The following is a 22,124-nucleotide window of genomic DNA, read 5'->3' on the forward strand; positions in this document are numbered from 1 at the left end:
AATTGGGAAAAATAAAGTTTAGGGTTCATAAATAAACAGCAATCAAGATATACTGACACTGTTGATTTTACCAGCTTTACCAGGATTTGTTTCCTAATTAGCAAAGTATAGTATAAAGCTTGTTGAAAGGCTTGTTTTAAATAGTATACTCAAATTCAAGCATATTCCTAAACTTCAAAACATATTGGGGAAAAATTAAGCATTTTCCAAACTATCAAACTTTGTTCGAACCCAGGCTAGATAACCCCCATCACAGGATTTATTTCAGGCTCATCACCTCTGATCAAAGCTCCAACTTCTACAACAAAATTCAGTCATTATACTCATCAGCCAGAATGAAAAGTAAAACAATAAGTTCTTTATTATTATGCTACTATATGACAGCATATTACAAAAAACAAAGCATTTTTTCACAGTTAAATAAAAACAGCAAAACAGATCAAACACAGCAGGCCGTACAGTGGGCGGTTACAAAGTGTTTTGAGGCGGTGTCAAGCCTTTTTTGGAGTCATTATCTGTAATATGTGTGATAGTAAAACCCAAGTAAAGCAAACTGCTTTCATGGTCCCTCACAAAAAGATGCTTTCAAAGACTCAAGGGGCTCATTCATGAAGCATTTTGTACATCCCCCTTCTGATGCTTCTACATTTTTCCTGTTTTCTGACAGTTATTCAGAATAGCAACACAAGTAGTACAATTTATACTGGGAGTGAAAGACTTGAACACCTCAAAACTGCATCTAATTTACAGTAGCTGATGAATTTCAACCAATGGTTTACAACCAGAGTTGTTTTAGGAAAGGCAATAGTGGAGTGTCACTTAAATAATCATCTGCTTAAATCTTTTATCCCATTACAATGCCTCCTTTTCAAAACATAAGATTGAGATAAGCTCTGTAATATCAACCACTGGACCCGTTTTTTAAAAATCTTTTAACAAAGACAACGAATCCCTAAAAGTAACTTTGGTTTATCTTGTGACGACGACTATGTTTTCCAGTGGGAGTGAACTCACATTATTTGCTAGTGTTTAAACTAAGGTGCAATACTCAGAAAGCCAGAAAGCATAATTAAGCACGCTTTCCTGTGGCCTAAAACAGGCAAATGCTGATATTTTTTAAATTATTTTTTGTAAGTAATATAAAACAAAAAAAGACATGTTATTTAATTGTTGCACTTTCCCAACAAATTTCACATCAGCAGCTTTTACTGCAGATTAGCTAATTTATTGTAATGCAGTACTAAGATCTGAGATGTGCTTGCATCCTGTCCTTTTGCCCGTTTTTGTTTTTTAAAGTACCAATTAATTTTGTGCTTCTGCAACGGTGGTAGTTTGCATTGATTTGGGTCTATGGTCAAAACTGAATAAGTTACATCTCGGACTTTAAATAATTTGTCAAAAACTAAATCTAAAAATATACTTCCCCTTTTTTCTCCGTGAAAAAACTAGACCGAAAACTTCTACCCAGATTCCTCAGACAGACAGTACTTCCATTTTCCAGAATAACCCTGCAAAGTTTTCCCAATGCCACTGTTGTCATAACCAGAGAGTACACACTGTTTATACGTTAAGTGAGATGTGTAATGCTGCCTGACCCACTCGAGCAGTCCCATCTGGAAGTTCATCCCATTCTGTGATGTGGGGATTACATGGACATGTGTTCAGGAAGCACATAGGAGATGTCGTCCCAGGGGTGGCGGTACAAACCCTGTTTCAGCCTCTTCTGGTCCAGATAATGTCCTAATGTGAGACAGACACTAGTTAGAGGTCTTGTTTTAATTCAGCATAGTGTCATCATGACTCTTTCTGAATGGGACTCACCAATAAAGCCCATACTACGGCCGAGGACAAAGATCCCATTTAGTGCACCGATCTCCACAAACTCATCAGCCTCGTCTCTGGAACCAGTTCAACATTCATGTGAGAAACAAAACCGGACAGTGTGCTCGCTATCAGCACAGAAAACACTTGTGTACTTTTGGGAATCTGAATTTTTCAGTTTAATAAATGGTTTATAAACACAATGTAATGTAGTTGAAAGCAGATGTGTGGGGCTGCCCAAGTATGGCAGAGATTGAAATCATGATTATCAGTGACTTTGGGGATATGGATTTGTTCATTTTTAATGTTTTTAACAGCAGATTTTCAGGAACATATATTATCCAACTTAAAAACAAAAAAGTTAGAAAAATAAATACATCATATGTAGTAATAATGTACATCTTAATAACAGGCAGATAATAAAATGAATAAGATCCATATATGATTATGTTGTAATGTAAGTGAACTTCCACAAACTACTGGATGCATATAATAAAAGGTTTTCCAAACTGTATTCAACATATTCCAGTCACTAACTTAGCAAAAACAGGCAAAAGTGCATCACTTTAAAGAAAGGATGCGCTGGATTCATAACACAGACAAAATGTGAGCATCACTGCAAAACTGAATGCATTTGTAAACAACTGATAAGTTGAATATGGTCAAACACAGTTGTTGTAAAACATGTCTTGTGGTTTGATTCTTACCGTGTGAAGCCACCACACGTCCTCAGCAGGTCCACAAAGGAAACCCCGATAAAACCGTCTACGTTGAGGATCAGGTTGGGTTTCTGAAAATAAAATAAATGGATCTAAAGGTCAGATGTTGGATTCTTTACTAACTTTATTGTCTTGGTGACCTTTCACTCAAGACCATTTGATTTTATTAGGTTTTTGCTTTTCAAGGGAAAATCCTCACACTTTTTCAGGTGACAATAAATACCTTGGAGGTGGTGATCTTCTCTACGTCTAGAGCGTAGTCGAGGAGCTGGGTGGAGGGGAAGTGCTGCTTCACAAAGTCCTTCAGAATCTGTACCCGCATGTCAGGGTTGTTGATCTGAAAACAGAGACAAAGAGTTATGGCTTTGTGTCTCGTTTCTTGTAATAAAAGCTCTTAACTGTATGGTAGTCAACTAATTTTATGAAGAATTCTGTTCTTCATAATAAGAAATTATCTGAGTAAGTGTCTACAATAATCTAGAAATGCTATATTATTCATGTATTTTGAAAATGTATTAAGAGGTGGTGTGAAAAGCTGAGGGCTGCGTACTGATTTGACTCTGTGGCCGATGCCCATGATCAGCTTGCCATCCTTCTTCATCTTGTTGACAAACTCCATGGGCAGCATGCCGCTGTCAAATGCCTTGCTGAACTGCTTCGCAGCTGCATCCAAAGCACCTCCAAAACGGTCCCCCTGGAATTTATGAAAAAAAATCATGTTTCAGTACAGAAGCTGTAGTTTTAACCATGTGCCCCGGGTGGGCAGTAAAAGAAAAGAAATATGTGAAGATGTTTTGGTATTTTTGTTGGGGTCAGCGAAGTGTTTGTGTGGAGCAGTACTGACGATGGTGAGCAGGCCGGAAGTGAGGCTTGAGATAAGGTCCTTCCCAGCACGAGCACAGACGATGGTGTTGTGTGCACCAGAGACGGCAGGTCCGTGATCAGCAGTCACCATCAGGCACATCTCAATGAACTGGCAGGCATAGCGCGGCAACCTGGAGAGAAGCACAGCACAGATTATTCCACTGAAAAAGTATTTGTAAAAGACTTCTTTAAGTAACTGATTCAAATTTTTCAGAATTTAAAACTTTCTGATTATTTTAAGTGGGGTTGTCTGAGGTATTTATCCATATATAGTCACTGTATTACCTACAGTAATTTTATCTTGTAGAAGACAGGAGTTGCTGGTCGTTTTCCAGTCATTGTACCAACCTGCGCTGGAACCAAAGTAGGCCCAGGACTCCTCCTAACCCCATCTCCTCTTTAAAGACCTCTGTGATGGGCATGCCAGCATAGATGAGCTCCTGGCCTCGTTCGTCACAGATGCTGGTCATGAAGGAGGCTGGCTTACGGATCAGACCCAACTCCTAAAGAAATCCAGTAGAGAGTAAAACAGATATAAGAACGGTTCTAATAAACAGATAATGAACACAGCTGACAAGGATACAGATCTCTGCTTCATACTGATAAAGAGGAAATTGCACTACAGAGATGCCACTGATATGTTGAAAGTAACAGAAACTGTTGCCATTTTCATATTTCGGACACTGGCAAGTTAGAGTCCCACTCAGCAAAGACCAAAATCACAATGCTTTAACAAATAAACCATTAAATAGGCCTTATTGTGAATGTTTATTTTGTTTCATGTGTCAGCTAAATGACACATTTCCATAATTTTTCCGATAAAAACGAAAAAATATGACCTCTATATTGTTACTGTATGAGTTTAGACAGTCATTTAACTATTCAGTGACAAAGACATGCAGTTAAAAAACAAAAGAAGCAGCCATTTTTGGGCTTACTAAAAGGAATAATAACGTTTCTTACCCTGGCCCAGGAGTAATCCATAGGCACTGTGGGAGGAGGCACCTCCTGGGCAGGAATGATAGTACCATTGGCAACCAGTTCATCATAAACCGTCCTGTGTCACCACATATTCACAATATCAGTGAAAAACCCTTTACAACAATTCAATGATAAATTCTGGAATGACTGTGTGATGATTTCCTCACTTGATAACATCCCCCAGCTCATCAAAGCTCTTGGGTACATAAGCACCAGCGTCCCTTAGAGCCTGGTTCTTGGCGACTGCCGTCTCTGAAGCCTGGTTAGCACAAGCACCTGCATGGCCGAACTGAACCTGAGGATGGCAGTGTGACAGGTTGAGCTAAAACACTCTGAATACCATAACTACAACAAAATCTAAATTCAGTTATTTCAACAGGGTCCCAAACCTCTGAGGCGAACATGGTGGCGCAGGTTCCGATACACCAGCACACCACAGGCTTGGTTATCCTGCCCTCTCTGATGCCTTGGCAGATCTTGTACTCCTCTGTGCCTCCAATCTGGTTTGTGAGAGTGAAAGAGAGGTTAAAATGGGAAATAGTTTAGTTTAAAACTATTAATTTAAAAAATGCATAATGCAACATTATTGTATTCTTACCTCTCCCAGCACTATTATCATCTTAACCCCTGGAGTGTCCTGGTAACGAAGGACGTGGTCCATGAAGGTGGAGCCTGGATATCTGGACAAAGAGGACCAAAACACAAGAATTTTTTTGTTGTTTTTGAAGCAACAACATGACACTTATTTAGAGACCCCAAAACAAGAGCTGTCTCTCACTTCTCAGCAAATAAGCTTCTTTACCTGTCTCCTCCAATAGCCACACCTTCATAGACGCCATCTGTGGTGCGGGAGATGATGTTGTTCAGCTCGTTGGACATTCCCCCAGAGCGGGACACATATGCTACGCTACCAGGGCGATAGAGTTTAGATGCCAGGATGTTGTCCAGCATGCCACCTGTGTTGCCGATCTTAAAACAGCCCGGCTTGATGCCACCAACCTGAGTGACAATGGGGATCAAATGAACTCATGTGTGCATTTTCCACTTACATACAGACAGTGATAGCATTCACAGTCTACTAAAGAACTTTGAAAGAATCCCTTTAAATACTGTGTTAGGGAGATATGGCTGCATACCGTAGCGGGTCCAATGATAGTGACACCTTTCTCATCAGCCATCTTTATTATCCTCCTTGTCTGAGCTTCAGGGATTCCCTCAGCTATGATGGCGATAGTGTGGATCTGAAAACAAAGATAAAGAGACAAAGATAAGAGTGCTGACTTCATGTCTGGCTGAACCTCACGTTTATGTTGTATAGGCTTATATGTACACATATTTTCCAGTATGTCTCTCTACCTGTGAATACTGCATGGCCTCCATAGTGCTGTCGAAGGCTGAGCGCAGTGAAGCAAAGCTGATCAGGACGTCCACATCGGTATGCTTCTTCATGGCGTCGGCCATGTTCTTATAGACCGGCAGCAGGATCTCCTTGTGGCCCCAGTAGAACTTCTGCTTATGATCCCCACTGTACAACACAGATATTTAAGGTTGATGAGTATAAATAAAATACAAGTTTTATTTACATTCCCCAGCAGTCTGATTTGCAAATTTGAAGACCTACCCACCATTGATATTAAATGTTTCCTAGCAAACTTATTACAAAAGTTGTGAGTAGGTATCTGATATTTTTTCCTCCCGGTGCACTTAAACATTAAACAAGTTAAACTTAAATGTAAACAAGATTATCTATTGAAGTTAAGGTTGTTTATGAAAATATGTATATTATTGTATATTTGAGTATTGAAAAGAATCAGGTGATTTTTCCTAGAGAACTGTCTTCAGTTTGTTTAGGACGATCTGTTGAGATGCCCTTTAATCAGTGGAATATCAAGACTCAGCTCATTTCTGTCAAACGTCTTATCTTAGAAACCTACGTGAAGGGGTAGACCATGGCTGCCACAGAGGGTTCATCCCGGGAGCATACGTAGTCGAAGTCCAGCATGCCTTGCACTGCCCGTGTCTGCATGCCCCAGACTATGGTCTTGGTTTGCTTTCTGAAGAGTGTGGTGGCTTTGGCTGAAATAACAATATAGAGGGACAGTCAAGTTGGAGCTGGAAGCAAAAATAAAAAAATAAAAAAATCACCACAGGCGATAGACGGGGGGGAGTGAGGCTCAGGAAAATAGCAGGAATGGGGATGGTAACAAGCAGCGTACAGAGAGAACTCACTCTGAGGCCAGAGATACAGGAGGTAGAGAAAATAACTCTTCACCACTGCAACACCACCTCAAAAGGAAGGTCATGTTTCAGGTAAGATTTCTACTGTTGCATTGTGATTCGGGAACTGCACATCCGTTTTTAGCAGAAAAATGCTGCGTCCAACCTTTTATTACTCACATTTGTATGTTTAACCAAATTATTCTGAGAGTTGATAATTTTGTTCACCTCCAGGTTACACTGTTAAAAAGGATTCATTTGTTTGAATTCTGCAAAAAGCCTGTGCAGCTGCACTTACTCAGATAGACTATGGGTGCTTCCATTGACCACCCCATCAATCATTACTGGCCGATAGTTGTTCCAAACAGTCGATTATATGACACAAAACACAGGAGACAATGCTCTTTGCGTCACTAAAATGGCTTTAGTGATCACCTGTGTCTGGAAAAAAAGACAATGAATTTGCTATTTGCAGATATGAAATACAATATATCTTTCTTTTTTTTCTGCAAATGTATTATTGCATTCCAAAACTGAAATTACTTTTTCTACTGTATGTTTGCTGCTGCTGCTGCTATGTGCTTTTAGAAACGTCACCCTACTTGCCCATTACCAAGTGGGAATACCACACAATTGCAAGATTGTTGATTGCAAAGCCATCTATAAAATAGTTAAATTAATAAATTTCAACACATGGTCCAGATAAAAAAGCAACCCAGCAGTGGTGCAAGAAAACAAAATCAGTGTCAAATACTCCGTTCAAAATGCAGAATGCCATGTTAGTGGACAGTGTGGTTAAGCATTTGTTGTTAAGTAAAAATCCCCATCTTGCCACACATTTGTTCCAGTCCTCCCAAGTCTCTCCTCCCTGTCCAGACTCACTGCCTTCTGTGGGTCACTGATATGACCATAAGGAAGATGTGCAAAGAGCTATGAGCTGTCAGAGGGCTGCACAGTGACAAGTAATGTTTCATGGGGTTTCTGCAGGATTCACCGAGTTAAATTTAAGAATTTCAATTTAATACCTCCATGTCAATCATACAATCCAAATTTTAAGTATGATGGAAAACCACTATGGTTCTTAACACTTTCACTCAAGTCCTGCAGATATATTTTATGGTGAAGCTGATCTTAAAGGGAAAGCAAAAATTGAGATGCCATTTTCTGGCTGTGGTGGGTCACGGCTTAATACACAACATTTATGTGTTGTGTGATTCGCCGATTTCAATTAGGATGGAAACGGTATTTGAGGCAAAACATAATTTAGCCACCAATCAGGGGGCTGTGCCGTACGTCGTTCACAAAGTACCATAAACCACCTCACTTCAAAAGATCCAAACCAGGCCCTCTAAGTTGCCATTGGAATTTGAAAGAGGACAGACTGTGGAAAAACACCAGCAAACAGACAAAAATGGGAAGGCAGGGGGAAGTGGACAGAGGGCGGAGAGGGCAGGAGGACAGGTTTTTCACACCCTTCCATACCTCCGCTGCAGCCAGAAGAGGCTTGCGCTTCTGTGACCCCATGGGACGAGAACACAAAATACGACAAAATGAGCACAAAAAAAAGAGAAAATTATGAGTGCATCTTTATCTTATTCATTGAACAGACTTCAGTGCATTCTGTAAAATGTGTCATCTCTGAAAACACTTCATAAAAAAGCACACCAGAGGTAAGACCATGCAAAGCTCAGCTTCTACAGAGCATGCCTTTACTATGAAAAGCAAGCTAAAAAAAGTCTAGCCACAATTGAAATATTATTTCCATATGGCCTCTGCTAAATTCTAATACTATAATAAAACTATCCTTGCACAACAACACACAACTCAGTCTAAATATGACTTTTTTCCCCAAAAGACCCTAATATGCTAAATCTGTGGATTAACTGCAATTCATTTTTTACAGTTTTTATTTCTACCAAGGATCAAACAAGACAAACATCTTATTGCTGAAGAATATAATGTCCCCACTTGACTACTGAGGCACTTATGTGATGCAAACATGTAGGTTTCACACACACAGCCACCCTCCTTTCTAGATGAGGAGGGCGAGGGGGAAGAAGAAAAGAGGCAGACCAGTGTAGTGTGTGAGCAGCTGAGCGCAGTGCGGGCATGGCACACCTATGGCTTACCTTTCCAATCGCCTGTGACCACATTCTTCAGAGGCCACAGAATAGAATGAAGAGAGTCTTAGAGAAACGAGCATGAAAAAGACGAGGGTGAGTGGACAGTTTGTGCAGCAAAACAAGAAGAGGAGGAGGGAGAAATAGAAAGAAAATTAAAATGCAGAATAGCAGTGATAGCATTTGGGGGGAGGGAGGGAGAAATACAGGACGCAGGGATAAGTGAAATGAAAAAGCAGGAGTGTATATGGAGTGTTGCTGATCAGACGCAGTTGAGAGGTAAGTGCTTCTGTGTAATTTACCTGCTGGAAGACCTGCTTTACACTTTTTAGCCGGGGTGACATCGTTTGAGGTCCTAGGTTCAGAGAATGAAGCCGTCCTGCTTGCAGCTGGAGTCTGGTACAGAAAATAGAAAGAAACAGCATTGTTGCAACAACATGTTGTTCCCAGAGAAGCTTATATTGAGAAATGGTGTAATATATATATATATATATATATATATATATATATATATATATATATATATATAATTTTTTTAAATACAATGTTTAGTATATCTATGCAATGTATGAGCAATATACCCTTGGTAGGTACAGATGCATCTCAATAAATTAGAATATCACATAAAAGTTTAATTAGGCAGTAATTTAATTCAAAAAGTGGAAATAACCCATTATATAGATCCATTACACACAGAATGAAACATTTCAAGTCTTAATTTATTTAATTTCTTCCAAGTATGATGATTATGGCTTACATTTAATGAAGACCTAAAATTCAGTGTCTCAAAATATTTGAATATTACAAAAGACCAATTTTAAAAAGTATGTTTAACAATTGTTGGCCTCTGAAAAGTATCTCCATCTATATGCACTCAATACTTGGTTGGGACTATTTGACTTGAACTACTAGAAATGGAGTTTTCTATGATTTCTAATTTATTGAGATGCACCTGTATACAATATGAAAAAAACATGGAGGACCACAGTTTACAAATAAAAGGAAGGCTAAAAAGCACACAGACTATATTAAAAAAGAAAAGCATGTAATGTTATATTAGAGCAACTCAAACAAGTTCTAAAGTCCAAATATTTCAAGTCTTAAGGACAGTTTGAACATATATGACTGAATTGTGTAGCAAGTCAATTTCCTTAAGCAAACACCTTTTATTACATGTGAACGAAAGACAAATATACATATACGTGCATTATCTAATGTAAAACTTTCTCACTCCACCCCTACTGACCATAGACCCATTTTTGAGTGGTCTGCTTCAAGTTTTGCTAGTCATACATTTGGCACCAAATTTTCGACCACCCATGATAAAAAAAAAAATAAAAAAAAGACATCTGAAATGTGTGTAAGTGATCCTAAATTTTCGCTCATTGGGTGACTGAATGAAATTACCACTGCACTGTTGCTGGCATTGAGGAGGAAGTTGGCCGTATGTGCGTCCATCGGGGGCTGGTTAGGAATTGGCTTGTGGCCCAGAGCCATTCCAACGATGGCCGTCATATGGGTCTCAGTACCAAAGACATGGATGGGAATACCTGTGGTCTTCCCTGCAGAGAGAGTGAAACAACTCGACTTTTTAAACAATTTGATTTGCATAAAAACTAAACTTTAACTTACATTCAAGTTATCATATAACCTGTGCAAAAATTAAAAAGGACTTTTAGGCCCTTTTTTGGGTTATGTGTAGTGCAGTATTTCCAGAGTAAGAAATTACAGACTACAATTATTCTATTTCTGGGCTCTTACTTGTGACCTTGAGGTCAATCACACTCACCTACTTCCCCCATGACCCTCAGCCCCTCCTGGTAGTTTGGCCCGCCACGTCGAACAAAGATGGTGACCTCATGCTCCTTCAGGGGACCTTGGTAGTCTTTGATGGCCCTGACAATGCCCTGAAGACAGAGACAGGCAAGTCAGCTATGTGAATCAGACTGAATTCTTCTTCAAAATATCTGCATGGGTGTGTCAGCCACCAGGAGCTGCTCAAGAGACACGGGGAATACCGATGTTGTTTACATAGCACAATTTCAGAAAGAAAAATACAGAATATCAATCTCATGTGCTTCAGAAGGACTGAGAAACATTTTGTCATAATTTGGTCCTTTTGTATTCAGACAAACCTTTACTGAGAGTCCCAGCAAGTGAGCTAGTATCATCAATATTTTCCTACAGACAGTAATTAAAGTTGTCTTGCATACGTTAGCTAAAGCTGTTATATTCATGAGTTACGGTGCTGAATAAAACAAATGAAATAAAAAAAAATGTACTTCTTCAGAAAAAATATATAGCCTTAGATTTGTTTTTTTCCTCTTACTAAAGTCATGAATGCACATCATTGACCTAATCACACTATGAAGGCCTGTGATAACATAGTTTACTTTTGATTCAGATAAATACTTTGACATGATTCACCTTGAATGTGGCTGCTACGTTGGTGAAGTTGGCAATACTTCCTCCGATGATCAGCACTTTCCCTGCAGGATACAGAGAGTGGAGTGTTGATATGTTAAGAATATGTTCATGGCTGAAGTTTGACACCACACTAACAGAGCTGGGTGAGAGCCAAGAGGTGAATTGTTGGCAACATACAGAGTGAACAGTGGCCTTGTGGCAGGAGAGTGAGCAGGTCACATTACAGGGGAGTAATAAAACACTGACTTCCATGCTTAAAGCAAATTCCGACATGTTTAGCAGAAATGTATCTGAAATAGTCAAGTTTGTCTTCCAAAAGTGTCCTCCCACTTTCACCTTTGGCCTTATTTCTTTCACCTTGTTTGTGCAAACAAGCCAAACAAAGTGTTTGCTGTACACACCTTGAGGATGTTTCTCCCGTGTAATGAGAGAAAGGATGGTTTTAGCGTAGTCGTAGGTCTGCTGTTCACTGGGTGCGCCAGAGTACTCTCCATAGTTGGCCAGTTCATCCACCCCACCCAGGTCACAGATGGTGTCGCTGAAGAGGAGGGAAGATGCAAAGTTAAGTACTGTGTCCTGATTCTAGTTGGTGCTATTAGTTTTAATCAACAGTACCCTGAGGACTTTTCTTGTAAACAAAGAAAAGTTATGTTTACATTCAGTTTTACATAGAAATACACCTTGTGTTTGTCTCGGGGGAAAGGTTGCAAAGCTTTTTTTGTATTATCTTGAAAAGTGTTTTAAGAAAGATGCTCTTTAACAAAAGATGCTCAATACAACCTGCACCAATGGTGAGAAATAAACACACTTTTTTTTCCAAAGTGGGCGCACTCACCTGTGTGACAAGTGTAATAAGCCTTTACATTTAAGGCCTTAATTGCAAGTGGCAAACAAGAATTATGCCTTTCATCCACCAAAGCAGTATGAATAGCTTCTGTTAGCTAAAAAAAGGCTCGATATAAACCTTAATAACAAATTAAGTACCTGTAGACGACTGAAGCCCCTCCTCCAGCCACCATGGTCCAGATCCTGCCGCGCGGGTTCAGCAGGGTGAGCTTCAGACTAGCACCGCTCTTTGCATCCAGATCAGCTATGTATGCCTCCTACAAATGGACAAAAGGTGGTAATTAAGCCAATGATTCAAGCTACTTTTACACTTCAGATGCAGACTAATGTCAATGAAGGCAAAGAATAAGTTTGTTCTCAGAGGAATTCCAAAATAAATCACTGTGAAATTACTGAGAATGCATTAGGTATGCAGACAAAGAAAAAAATTACTCCACCACAACACTGATGTTGTACAATCCTGACTCCATAAAAAGCACAGCATGCAAACTTTTTCATCTCTTATCATTACAATTAAAGACAACTTTTACTTCAACAGGCTGCAGTATTATAACCAAATCGATGTAAATACACACATACATAAAAACCTGATTTATTGTACTTCAGATCTCACCTCAGGATATGCTTCTCTGCCAAAGGGTGGTGGAAACTCCACGTCACCCCATTTAGCCTTGCAGATGTAATCTGCTGTGGCATCGATCTTGGCTGCCATGTCGAGGACGTACACTCCGTCTTTGGTGACAACTGGTTAAGAGAGTAAAACTTGTGTTATCTACTAATTTGACATTTTCATGTTTACCTCAAATTAGGACATTACAGAAGAGTATGTAGCACTGGTTAATTTGATCATTTGAACAGGATCATTGTTACCATCAATTAATAAATCCCCTCAAAGTACTTCCAAGATTCATGAAGCACAACACCTATTCCAAAATAGTTGTATATATAGTCTTTTTTTTTTTTGTAAATATACACTCTGAATTAGATGCATTCTGTTTTTATTTACAATTTACACAATATCACAACTTTTTTGGAATCAGGGTTATATAATTGAGAAGAAATATGCACAGCTAAGATTCAGGTCTTTGAAGTTAATAAAAATGTACCTATAGGGTTGATCTCAAGGTAGGTGAAGTAGAGGTCTTCATATAAGTTGAAGAGGCCAACTATAAAACTGGCCAAGACTCTGCAAGAAGGAAAACAAACAAACACTCAATGAAAATCATCATACAATAACAAAAAGTCTACATTCCATCCACAATACATTAAATAACATGTATTGTTGACCAACAACAAGGCTGAAGGCTGCCACTTGAAACGACAGTGCAGCGGTGAAAGCATGAGAACACACTTTGCTTCCAAGTGTTGAGTGTTGCATAAAAGAGAGATCAGCATGTTCTCTGCTCATTAGAGACGGTATCTGGAAACAAAACAAAACAAAAACTAAAAACACACTGCTCAAGGTCAGACAACGACATGGGACACAAAGTACACTGAAGACAGAGAGCCTCTTTGATTCATTGGTACAAAAAAATGTAAGTAACGGCAACAAATAAAATCCACTGAAACCAGGTTTCTTCTTACAGTGATAGGTGGGACAATAGCTTTATCATGTATATCATCATATCAGATATTGCTACTGAAGAGTACTGCATCCACTTGAGAGAAACATTTTTTGTTGCTGAATTAATAGGATAATTATCTCAATGATTCAGAAAAACATCATGGTTTAATGGGATTCCATGTGAATACAAATAAACAAATAAATAAAAAAGAATGTATTCGTACTCTTTCTTATCATCAGGAACATTTGTGAGGAGCTGCTCTGTCACCTGGACCTCACTCAGCTTTTCATCCACTGCAACCATCAGCCTCTCGGCCTTGGAGTCCACGTCGCCCACCTCCACTCCTCCCTCATGGTGGAACAGCACATGGTCGCCCTCACGTGTGGCATAAATACACACATAAAACTCCTCGTCCTGTGTGGACCAGTAGAGCGTTAGGGCAAATACAAGGATATACAAACACATTTTCAGAGATTTAGCTTGCAAATATAGCAGAGCGTGCACTTTCACGTATTTACAAAAGGCTGACAAGCTTGTTTGAATAATGTTCAGAACAGCCAGTTCCCTATTTTAACAAATCCGACCTTCATACAGACATTTTCTCACACAGCCATGGGCGACATCACACACATATAGCAACACTATACAGTTTGTTCACAAAACTGTGAGGAAATCAACCAATTAACCACATCCACACAGACCTAAATACAAAAACACACAAATCATTTTAGCTTTCTTATTTAAAGAAGCATTGGGTGTATGTATGATTCAAGGCTACACAAATAAAATTTACTTGGTTTTCAAACTTGACAAACAAGATGTGAAATGATGAAACACAACAAACTAGCATGCATTACCTGCGGGTGTGGGACAAATGGCTCAATGAGGAAGTTCTTCAGCACGCCCTTTGCCTTCCCAACCTATTCAACACAAACCACAACCATGTTAGTCAAACATAATTATAGACTTGGAGGATGAGTCTGCACATCACACATGCTGCTCCCAAGTTTGATTTAACCTTAACACATCCTGGTCAAATGTGCGCCTCCCATCTTTAAATGTTTTTCATCTTTTAAAATCAATAGTTCAAGTATGGTAATTGGTGCATACAGTTGCTATGTTTTAATGTGAGATGAGCCCAGATCCAAAAGCAAATGTGGTTTATATAGCATCATTTATATAGTTTGTGTGACAGTGTAAGAGATGGAAATGGATATACTACATGAATTACATGAAAATAAAATGATGGCTTTTTCAAAATCATGATTTTTAGGGGCCTTCTGAAGTTTTTGGGACATTTTGTGCCCTGGTCTCCTTCATTTCTGATACTGGATACACTTTGACAATGATATTTTTTTTTCACGTGGCAAGGTAAATCAAACTGATACAAATATTCTGCTCCACTAAAATACATGAAATACATAGCTTACAACATGACTCAGTTATGTAATACTGCTACTTCTTTTTATTTCAAATTCTCAAACTTGTTTTTCTTCATGCCACGTCAATCTAATATCCAATCAGGTGATCTTGGCCAGTGTCGCACTGATACTGAGTATTAAAATGTTGCACCCCTACAAATGATATTAAAAAAGCAACAACTAATGGCATGGATGACAGGTAATTTCCTTTTCTAATGTACTGAAAGCGTGAAAGCGTGTTTGAAGTGTAGCGCAGCATGTCTGCATGTACTGTGTGGTGGACCAGAATAGACCACCCTCCTCCACTGGCATTATATAACCTCTGACCTGGCAGATCTAAACATAAGCCCATGGCCTCTGGCACCGGACACAGCAACCTTCTACACATAACACTGAGACTAATGGACAAGGAACTGGAGCTTACATTCTCTTCAGATGCTGTACAAAAGACAGCGTGGCAGTCATGTGATTAATTACATGTGTCAGACTGCGTTGTTATCTTCATTTATGGCATAATTAGTCGTAAGAATGATTTGCCTGTTATCAGTCTGACATTGTCTGCTCTTTACCCAACAGAGGTGCGGACTGGAGTCACAGGACTTGGACTGGAGTCTCAAATTTAATGACTTCAGACTTCACAGAATCAAAAAAAAAGAAATGCATCTCAGCTTAGACTTTAACACCCATGCCTTGTGACTTAACTTGGACTGTAGCCTTTTGAGTTGGAAATACCTGATACCTTACCCCAAGCCATGTTATATGCTATGAAAAATGCAATATCAGCACTACTTGTTTGAACAAATTTGGTTCATTTTCAAAAAGCATTCATTTTTGTGCATTGTTGGAGAATGCATGACTTTTTTAGGACTTGAAACTCAGTGTTTAGGATTTGGAACTCAACTTGGGACTTGAGTGCAAAGACTTACTTGTGACTTACAAAACAATGACCTGGTCCCACCTCTGTTAACCTATACCCATGCATGTCTACGATGCAATGAGTTTCCATAATTTAAATTAGTTTTCTTGGTATTGTTAATAACATCACATATACCTGCTCTTATGTCTCAAATTTCCATAATAGGGGGATAATTAAATCATCTTTCAAACCGCTGAAAAATAACAAGACATAAAAAAAAATAGGTTTTAAAGTCCAGAGATAACTGAAGATGGCTGAAGAACAAATTACCACCTAAGAGCTGGTACACTGGTAGAGCAAGTAGTGGATATTTATCATTCATTTTGAACAGGGGAGACAGCAAAGTGACAAACAAAGCTGTGTTCAGACTGACAAATGCGTGAAAAAATGCAGCACATGTCAGTGTCGATCAAATATCTACAACTACATATTTGTGGCTACTTTATAAAAGCATATCTACTGTTTCACTTGCAAATCACAACAGATTAGATCATCCTTCCTTGTAATAATATATACTACACTGCTGTGTTTTGGTGTCTGATAAACCAAATCTTTTGCTTCAGTTACTCCAGCTGGACTTCCTGGATCATATTTCACTGTCTCAAAGGCAATGCAACTCACAGTGGTCTCTCTCATAAGGCGGGCTTGGAGCCACTCTTTGACACCCTGCAGGTCCAGGTTGATGCCCACCAGCCCAAGCTTCCCACGACGCTTGATTAGTTGATCTGGCTTCACCACCAGCCGCTACAGGGGAAGCAAATGGAAGACAGATCAGCCACATATTCATCTATGGCCTCAATCAAGCCATTAGAGTTTGTTCATATAGCACTTTTCATACAATAAAATATAACAAAAAGTGATTTACACAAAACACCTCACAAATATGTTATGTGCTTATGCTTGTAACAGTTTTGATTTACAATATGTTGCAAGTTAAGTTAAAATACTCGGCTCTTGCCAGCCTGACTCTAATTTCAGGGTTCCTACATCTTTTACAACGTCAAATTCAAGCACTATTTCACATCTTCATCATATTAAACAAGATGTTATTGTGCTATAAAAGTATTCTTGACAACATTCTACAGAGGAGTAACAAATAGGGAATAGAAAATGTAATATTTCAAAATGTGTCACCTTGACAGACAACGAAAACACCACATTTAAATTTCCACAAGCACACACAAAACCATTCAAAGCATCTGAATACGCAGTCACATGCCACGGTGATGGTAATGACATAATGTCCTGCAAATCAGGCACAGAGAGTTTCAGTGACATAAAGTACATAATTAGCCTCATGACTTCAATATCCCTTTACCAGCAGAGGGAACAAACTAAAACTAAGACTAAGATGCGAATATTTTTTATTGCGCCTGTCTCTGCAGCCTCACCTCTGTCAGCAGCCATGGATGCTCTTGTGTGAGGCGGTCCCAGTCAGTCTCGGCCGTGACACTGGCATATCGAAAGCGGTTCTGCACAGCCGCTGAGGTGCAGATATACTTATACAAGAACTCTTTTCCTGTCTGCTCTGAGATGGCTTTCGCAGACATGGCAGCGCTGGACAGCACAGGACCTTTGGGGAAGGGAGGGCAGCAGTTAAATTACAACATCAGGACATGTCAATTCTGATTTTGATCACAATAGGAATATTGCTTTCAAGCTGCAATGATTTTTCAATGAATTGATTAGCAGATGGACAGAAAATCAATTGGCAACAATTTGTGTGCACATACTATGTGGGACATTGTGTTGTTATGATTAAATGCATTATAAATAAACAGCCAACAGTCATGCAGTAATGTTTTACAAACCCAGCTAGCCTTGAAGGGGTTGCAGTGCACATCTAATGGGTTACATATTTAATTAAATTCAAGCCGAGTGGCCTTCTAAAGCTTTCTTGCTTGCCTTGCTGACAGCACTTATCTGTGTTTAACATTCCCTTTGCTTAAAAGATAAACTGTAAAAGTATTCCCCATTTGCTGCATTATCAAAAACACTTGACTGGCAATGAAAGCAACTACTAAAACCCAAACAAAGCTCGAAACCAGAAATATCTGCAGGTGACTCTGTGCACCAAAACTGTATACACAAGTATCTTTTAACCATAATAAATCCTACATGTACCAAATTATCATAGCTCCTCTCTGTTTGTTTTCTTAGTAGTGTGCATAAATGCCTTCATTCATCTAAAAGAATAATGTCTCTGTTTCAGCTGAAAAGCTTGCCACTGGAAAAAGTACAGATTAAACATGAACACTGCTGAATTTTAGGGTTCTTGAATGTGACAGAGAACAGCCCCGTCAGCCTATTATTTGCTCCTATTCTAGAAACCAGAGAAAAAGAAATCTTTCTTAACCTCCTCAGTAGTGTTTCACATTTACCAACTGAGCTTTAGATGATGCAATCTTGCCAAAACTGCATACTTTCATAGAGATGGTTATATTCAAAGTAATTAGTTGCCTGTCTGAAATTAACAAACAAGCTTTTGTCTAATATGTGGATAAAAGAGAGAAGAAAGAAAGAGAAAATCCTGTTTTAGTATGTAGAAAACCCAACTGTAAATAACTGTTTCAGTCATTTTCCAAACCCAAGAATATACAAATATCTTCTGGGCTTCAGCTTCTCAAATCAGAAAAAATATAGCAAAAAATGTAAAGAGACCCCCACTGAAAAATAGACACAGACTAAAGTCATTTTGACCTTATCTCCTTCAAGACAAGATAACTTGATCACACCTGGTTTGAAGGCACGTTCACATTTTAGCAACCAAGCTTAACAAAACAAAGATATGATCAACAAGACAGACAAGAAAAACTACTACTGTATATGTCTGTTTAAATACATAGTCTCACATAACAGCTATTAAGACTTGTGATTTAACCTGTTTGGGAACTTCACAACATTATATGCAGTTAATCTCATAATTTGCATATTTACTTAGTCTGAAACAAGAAAAAATGTTGCGCTTGAACCTTGCCATTCCTGTTTCAAACATTACAACATGCTGTCAGACCTGCTCAGCCAACACAGGGCTGACAATGCAGCTTAAAATAACAAACCATACACCCATTCATTTATAGGTCTTCTTTGTCAGAGGGTCTTAAGTTTATAGCTCAAATTTAAGGGCACGAAACGCTGGAAAGCAGTGTGTGAAACAGCCTAAACAGGTCCAAGACGTACATTTACCACCATCATCACGGCAAACCAAACAGAGATAAGCAGCAAGCCTTGATAACATACATCATATCACCTCTCTTTTGTGAGGCTGATAACATTTTATGGTGGTATTATTACAGCTTCTGAAATACTAACAGTGGCTTTATGGAAGTACCTTCAGCATCAGTTGCATCACTTCAACACAGAAAGTCAGTCTGCAAGATGTCTGTGATATCTAACCTGGGGGAGTCTGGCTAGGATTTATCTTAGCACGCTATACTGTCATGCTTTCAGAGCCAGATGTCCCAGTATTTAGCCTTCCATAATCCACGGGCCCAGTCCATTGTCTGAACCCATCTAGCCGTGAAATATGTGTCACTGTACAGGCTCCTGAGATCAAGGAAACTGGATTTGGAGGCAGCAGCATCACAGGGGCCGGAGAGGGGGTGTACTGCTGCTTTAGATGAGCCTGGCTGTTTTCTAGCATCACTTTACCCGTGTTACACATCATGTGCGCCAGGCCAACACAAATGAATGAAGCCCCTGTACTTGCTACCACACCCACTTCACAACAGCCTGTACACTCAACTAGCTAGCCGAGCAAGTTCAATAACTTTAGCCTGGAAGGCTGTAACGTACGTAAATAAAGAACAACTTCCTGGTGAGGAGACTAGACTAGCAAATGTAGCAAAGTGAGAGATGAGGGGAAATGAGAAACTTGCAAGACCAGGAAGATGATGCAAGGTGAAGTTAGCCTGCAGTTTATCATTAATATGAGCTTTTTTCCCCCTTGCGAGAGTTATTTAAAGTTAGCTAATGTTAGCCATTAAACAAAGATGAGCAGAAACCAATGAAGGAAGCAGCTATGTATGCTCCCTCTCTAGTGGGATGACAGTGACTGCAGTTTTAGCAGACAACCCTCACAGCATCTGACATCCGCTAACTGGGAGTCCTGGGAGCTTGGCTAACTGCTGTAGCCTCACACTTCACCGTCTGCTAACTGGAAACCAGAAAAGCTAACTAGCGTCGATGTTTAATAAAGAATTTAGCGGAAATGGTTACCTTGTCAATGCAAGTAGCACCCCCTCAAAGTAGAGGAATCGCGTCCAGGTCAAAATGACACAACTAGAGTCACTACTTCTTCTTGTAGTGGAGTCTGCCGCTGCCAGTTGCCACCTCACTGTCGTACTGTCGCACCATAATCTGGCGACCGATTACACGTCGGTGCTGGCGCCTGATTGGCTCAAATATGGTCACGTGGTGACGTCAGTTACACCCACTGCTTAAAGAATTCAATAAATACAGTAAATTATTATAAACTTGTATCATTTCAAATAAGCATTGGTAAAAAAATAATACTTGAATGATACGACTGATTTTTTTTTTGCTTTACTTTATTTCATTAATAGAAATCCTAAATTTAAGGATGTTTTAATGAGTTTTTTTCAATATCGTCACCCTGTTAAAATAATCGCCTAACTCATTTTTCAAGTTTTACAGGAAACACAAAAAACTTCACCAAAAGTGTAACATATGACATTTATTGATCATTTCACTCAAAAAGAATGTAACAAAGGATGGCTATTGACATAGTAATAACACTCTGTGTAAATTATGTAATTTAAGAAATAAATTACTTTTTTGAACATGCCTTTGTGACTTAAGCAAGATATGGTATATACACTTTATTTTGAAGGTGTCTACATAAGAGTCACACAAGCCTGTCAGAAACATGACATGACAAGTATCATGAGCATTAATAATACTTCAAAGTGTCATTAATGTTTATGACACATCCCATGTCATATTTATGACACGCTCATGTCACTCTTATGTAGACACCTTCAGAGTGTTACCATATCTTGCTTAAATCACAAAGGCATGTTCAAAAAATTGCCTAAATCACATTTTATTTTGACTTAGGCATAATAAATCCGCTTAAGTCACACACTTGACATAGGCCATTATCTTAAAGGGGTAAAATCACATGATCTGATCAACTGAGGATGTAGGCGATTTTACCAAAGGTGGCCGGCGTCATGAGGAGATGATTTAGGCAAAAAAACAATTTTGACAAAAAAATGACGAGGCGATTATTTTTATAGTGTGACGAAATGATTATAAACTTGTATCATTTTAAATAAGCATTGGTACAAAATAATAAGACAAATTATTTTTTTAGCCTTACTTTATGTCAATAATAGAAATCCTAAATGTAAGGATGTTTTAATGAGTTTTTTTCAATATTAAATCAAATAATAAATAAACATGGCTCTGAAATAAATCCTAATATAAATCATTTCAGAGGACTTTTATTGCATAATTCCACATTTATTTCAGAGGATTTTTATTTTAAAAAATCCCAATGATTTCAGGCGACCTTTATTATGAAATACAATTTTAAAAAATGGCAGTAAAAATAAAAATCACAATAAAAGTAGATAAAATCCACAAAACTGCAAGCACACCATTTTACATGTTTTTTAATGTTATTGCTTTTTATTTTGTTAGTTTTTGTTGTAATCGTCTGATTTGATTTCATTGTAGTCTTTAAATATTTTTGTTGTGTGTACTGTATCAATACTCTATTATTATTATATTAATCTAGAGACGTTGCTGGAAAAAGTACTCACATGTCTAACATAAGTAAAAGTAGCCTAAAAAATTCCCATTACAAGTAAAAGTCTTGCAAAATGTTAAAGGGCTTAACTCAGTATATAATTAAACATTATTAAGAATTATCACTTTCAGTGTTCTTACAATTTCTTCTTAAGCTGGTTGAGCTAATTTAAACTTCTAAACTACTCTTTCATTGGTTCGTAGTTTCTTCGTTAGCAATGTTTTAGTAATGTTTTTTGAGCTGATATATTTTATATGTGTAATCTTAATCATAAAAAAGTAAATAGTAACTAAGACTATAACAAATTATACACAAGTACAGAACTTGGACATATTTATTTAGTCACTAATGTAATCTGGAGAAAAGATTTCAATAAAAAAAAATCCATCAATAAATTCAAGAGAAAAAGTCCAAAATTACAGTAAAAGACGAGCCTTTATTTTTCGCAATA

General features: G+C 38.4%; 1 protein-coding gene across 2 annotated transcripts; it reads right to left on the minus strand.

Moving 5' to 3' along the window:
* Positions 1-686: 686 nt before the first annotated feature.
* Positions 687-20,253, minus strand: aclyb (ATP citrate lyase b). 2 transcript variants are annotated; one of them, XM_059324796.1, is made up of 29 exons: positions 20,116-20,253; positions 17,289-17,470; positions 16,519-16,641; positions 14,418-14,480; positions 13,784-13,974; positions 13,102-13,181; positions 12,609-12,739; positions 12,134-12,252; positions 11,551-11,687; positions 11,150-11,211; positions 10,512-10,629; positions 10,130-10,284; positions 9,025-9,118; positions 8,085-8,114; positions 6,320-6,461; positions 5,742-5,910; positions 5,522-5,626; positions 5,188-5,384; positions 4,984-5,065; positions 4,775-4,885; positions 4,553-4,680; positions 4,368-4,461; positions 3,753-3,907; positions 3,385-3,535; positions 3,091-3,234; positions 2,764-2,877; positions 2,529-2,611; positions 1,822-1,898; positions 687-1,740 (listed from the first exon to the last, which is right to left on the minus strand). In XM_059324796.1, exons 2-29 carry the CDS (start codon positions 17,445-17,447, stop codon positions 1,646-1,648), a joined length of 3,309 nt encoding a protein of 1,102 aa, XP_059180779.1. In that variant the 5' UTR covers positions 17,448-17,470; positions 20,116-20,253; the 3' UTR covers positions 687-1,645. The 2 variants fall into 2 exon arrangements, with proteins under 2 accessions (XP_059180779.1, XP_059180780.1); XM_059324797.1 differs by lacking the exon at positions 8,085-8,114.
* Positions 20,254-22,124: the final 1,871 nt, after the last annotated feature.

The sequence above is a fragment of the Centropristis striata genome, chromosome 21 (genome assembly GCF_030273125.1).
Source record: "Centropristis striata isolate RG_2023a ecotype Rhode Island chromosome 21, C.striata_1.0, whole genome shotgun sequence".
Classification (NCBI taxonomy): Eukaryota; Metazoa; Chordata; class Actinopteri; order Perciformes; family Serranidae; genus Centropristis; species Centropristis striata.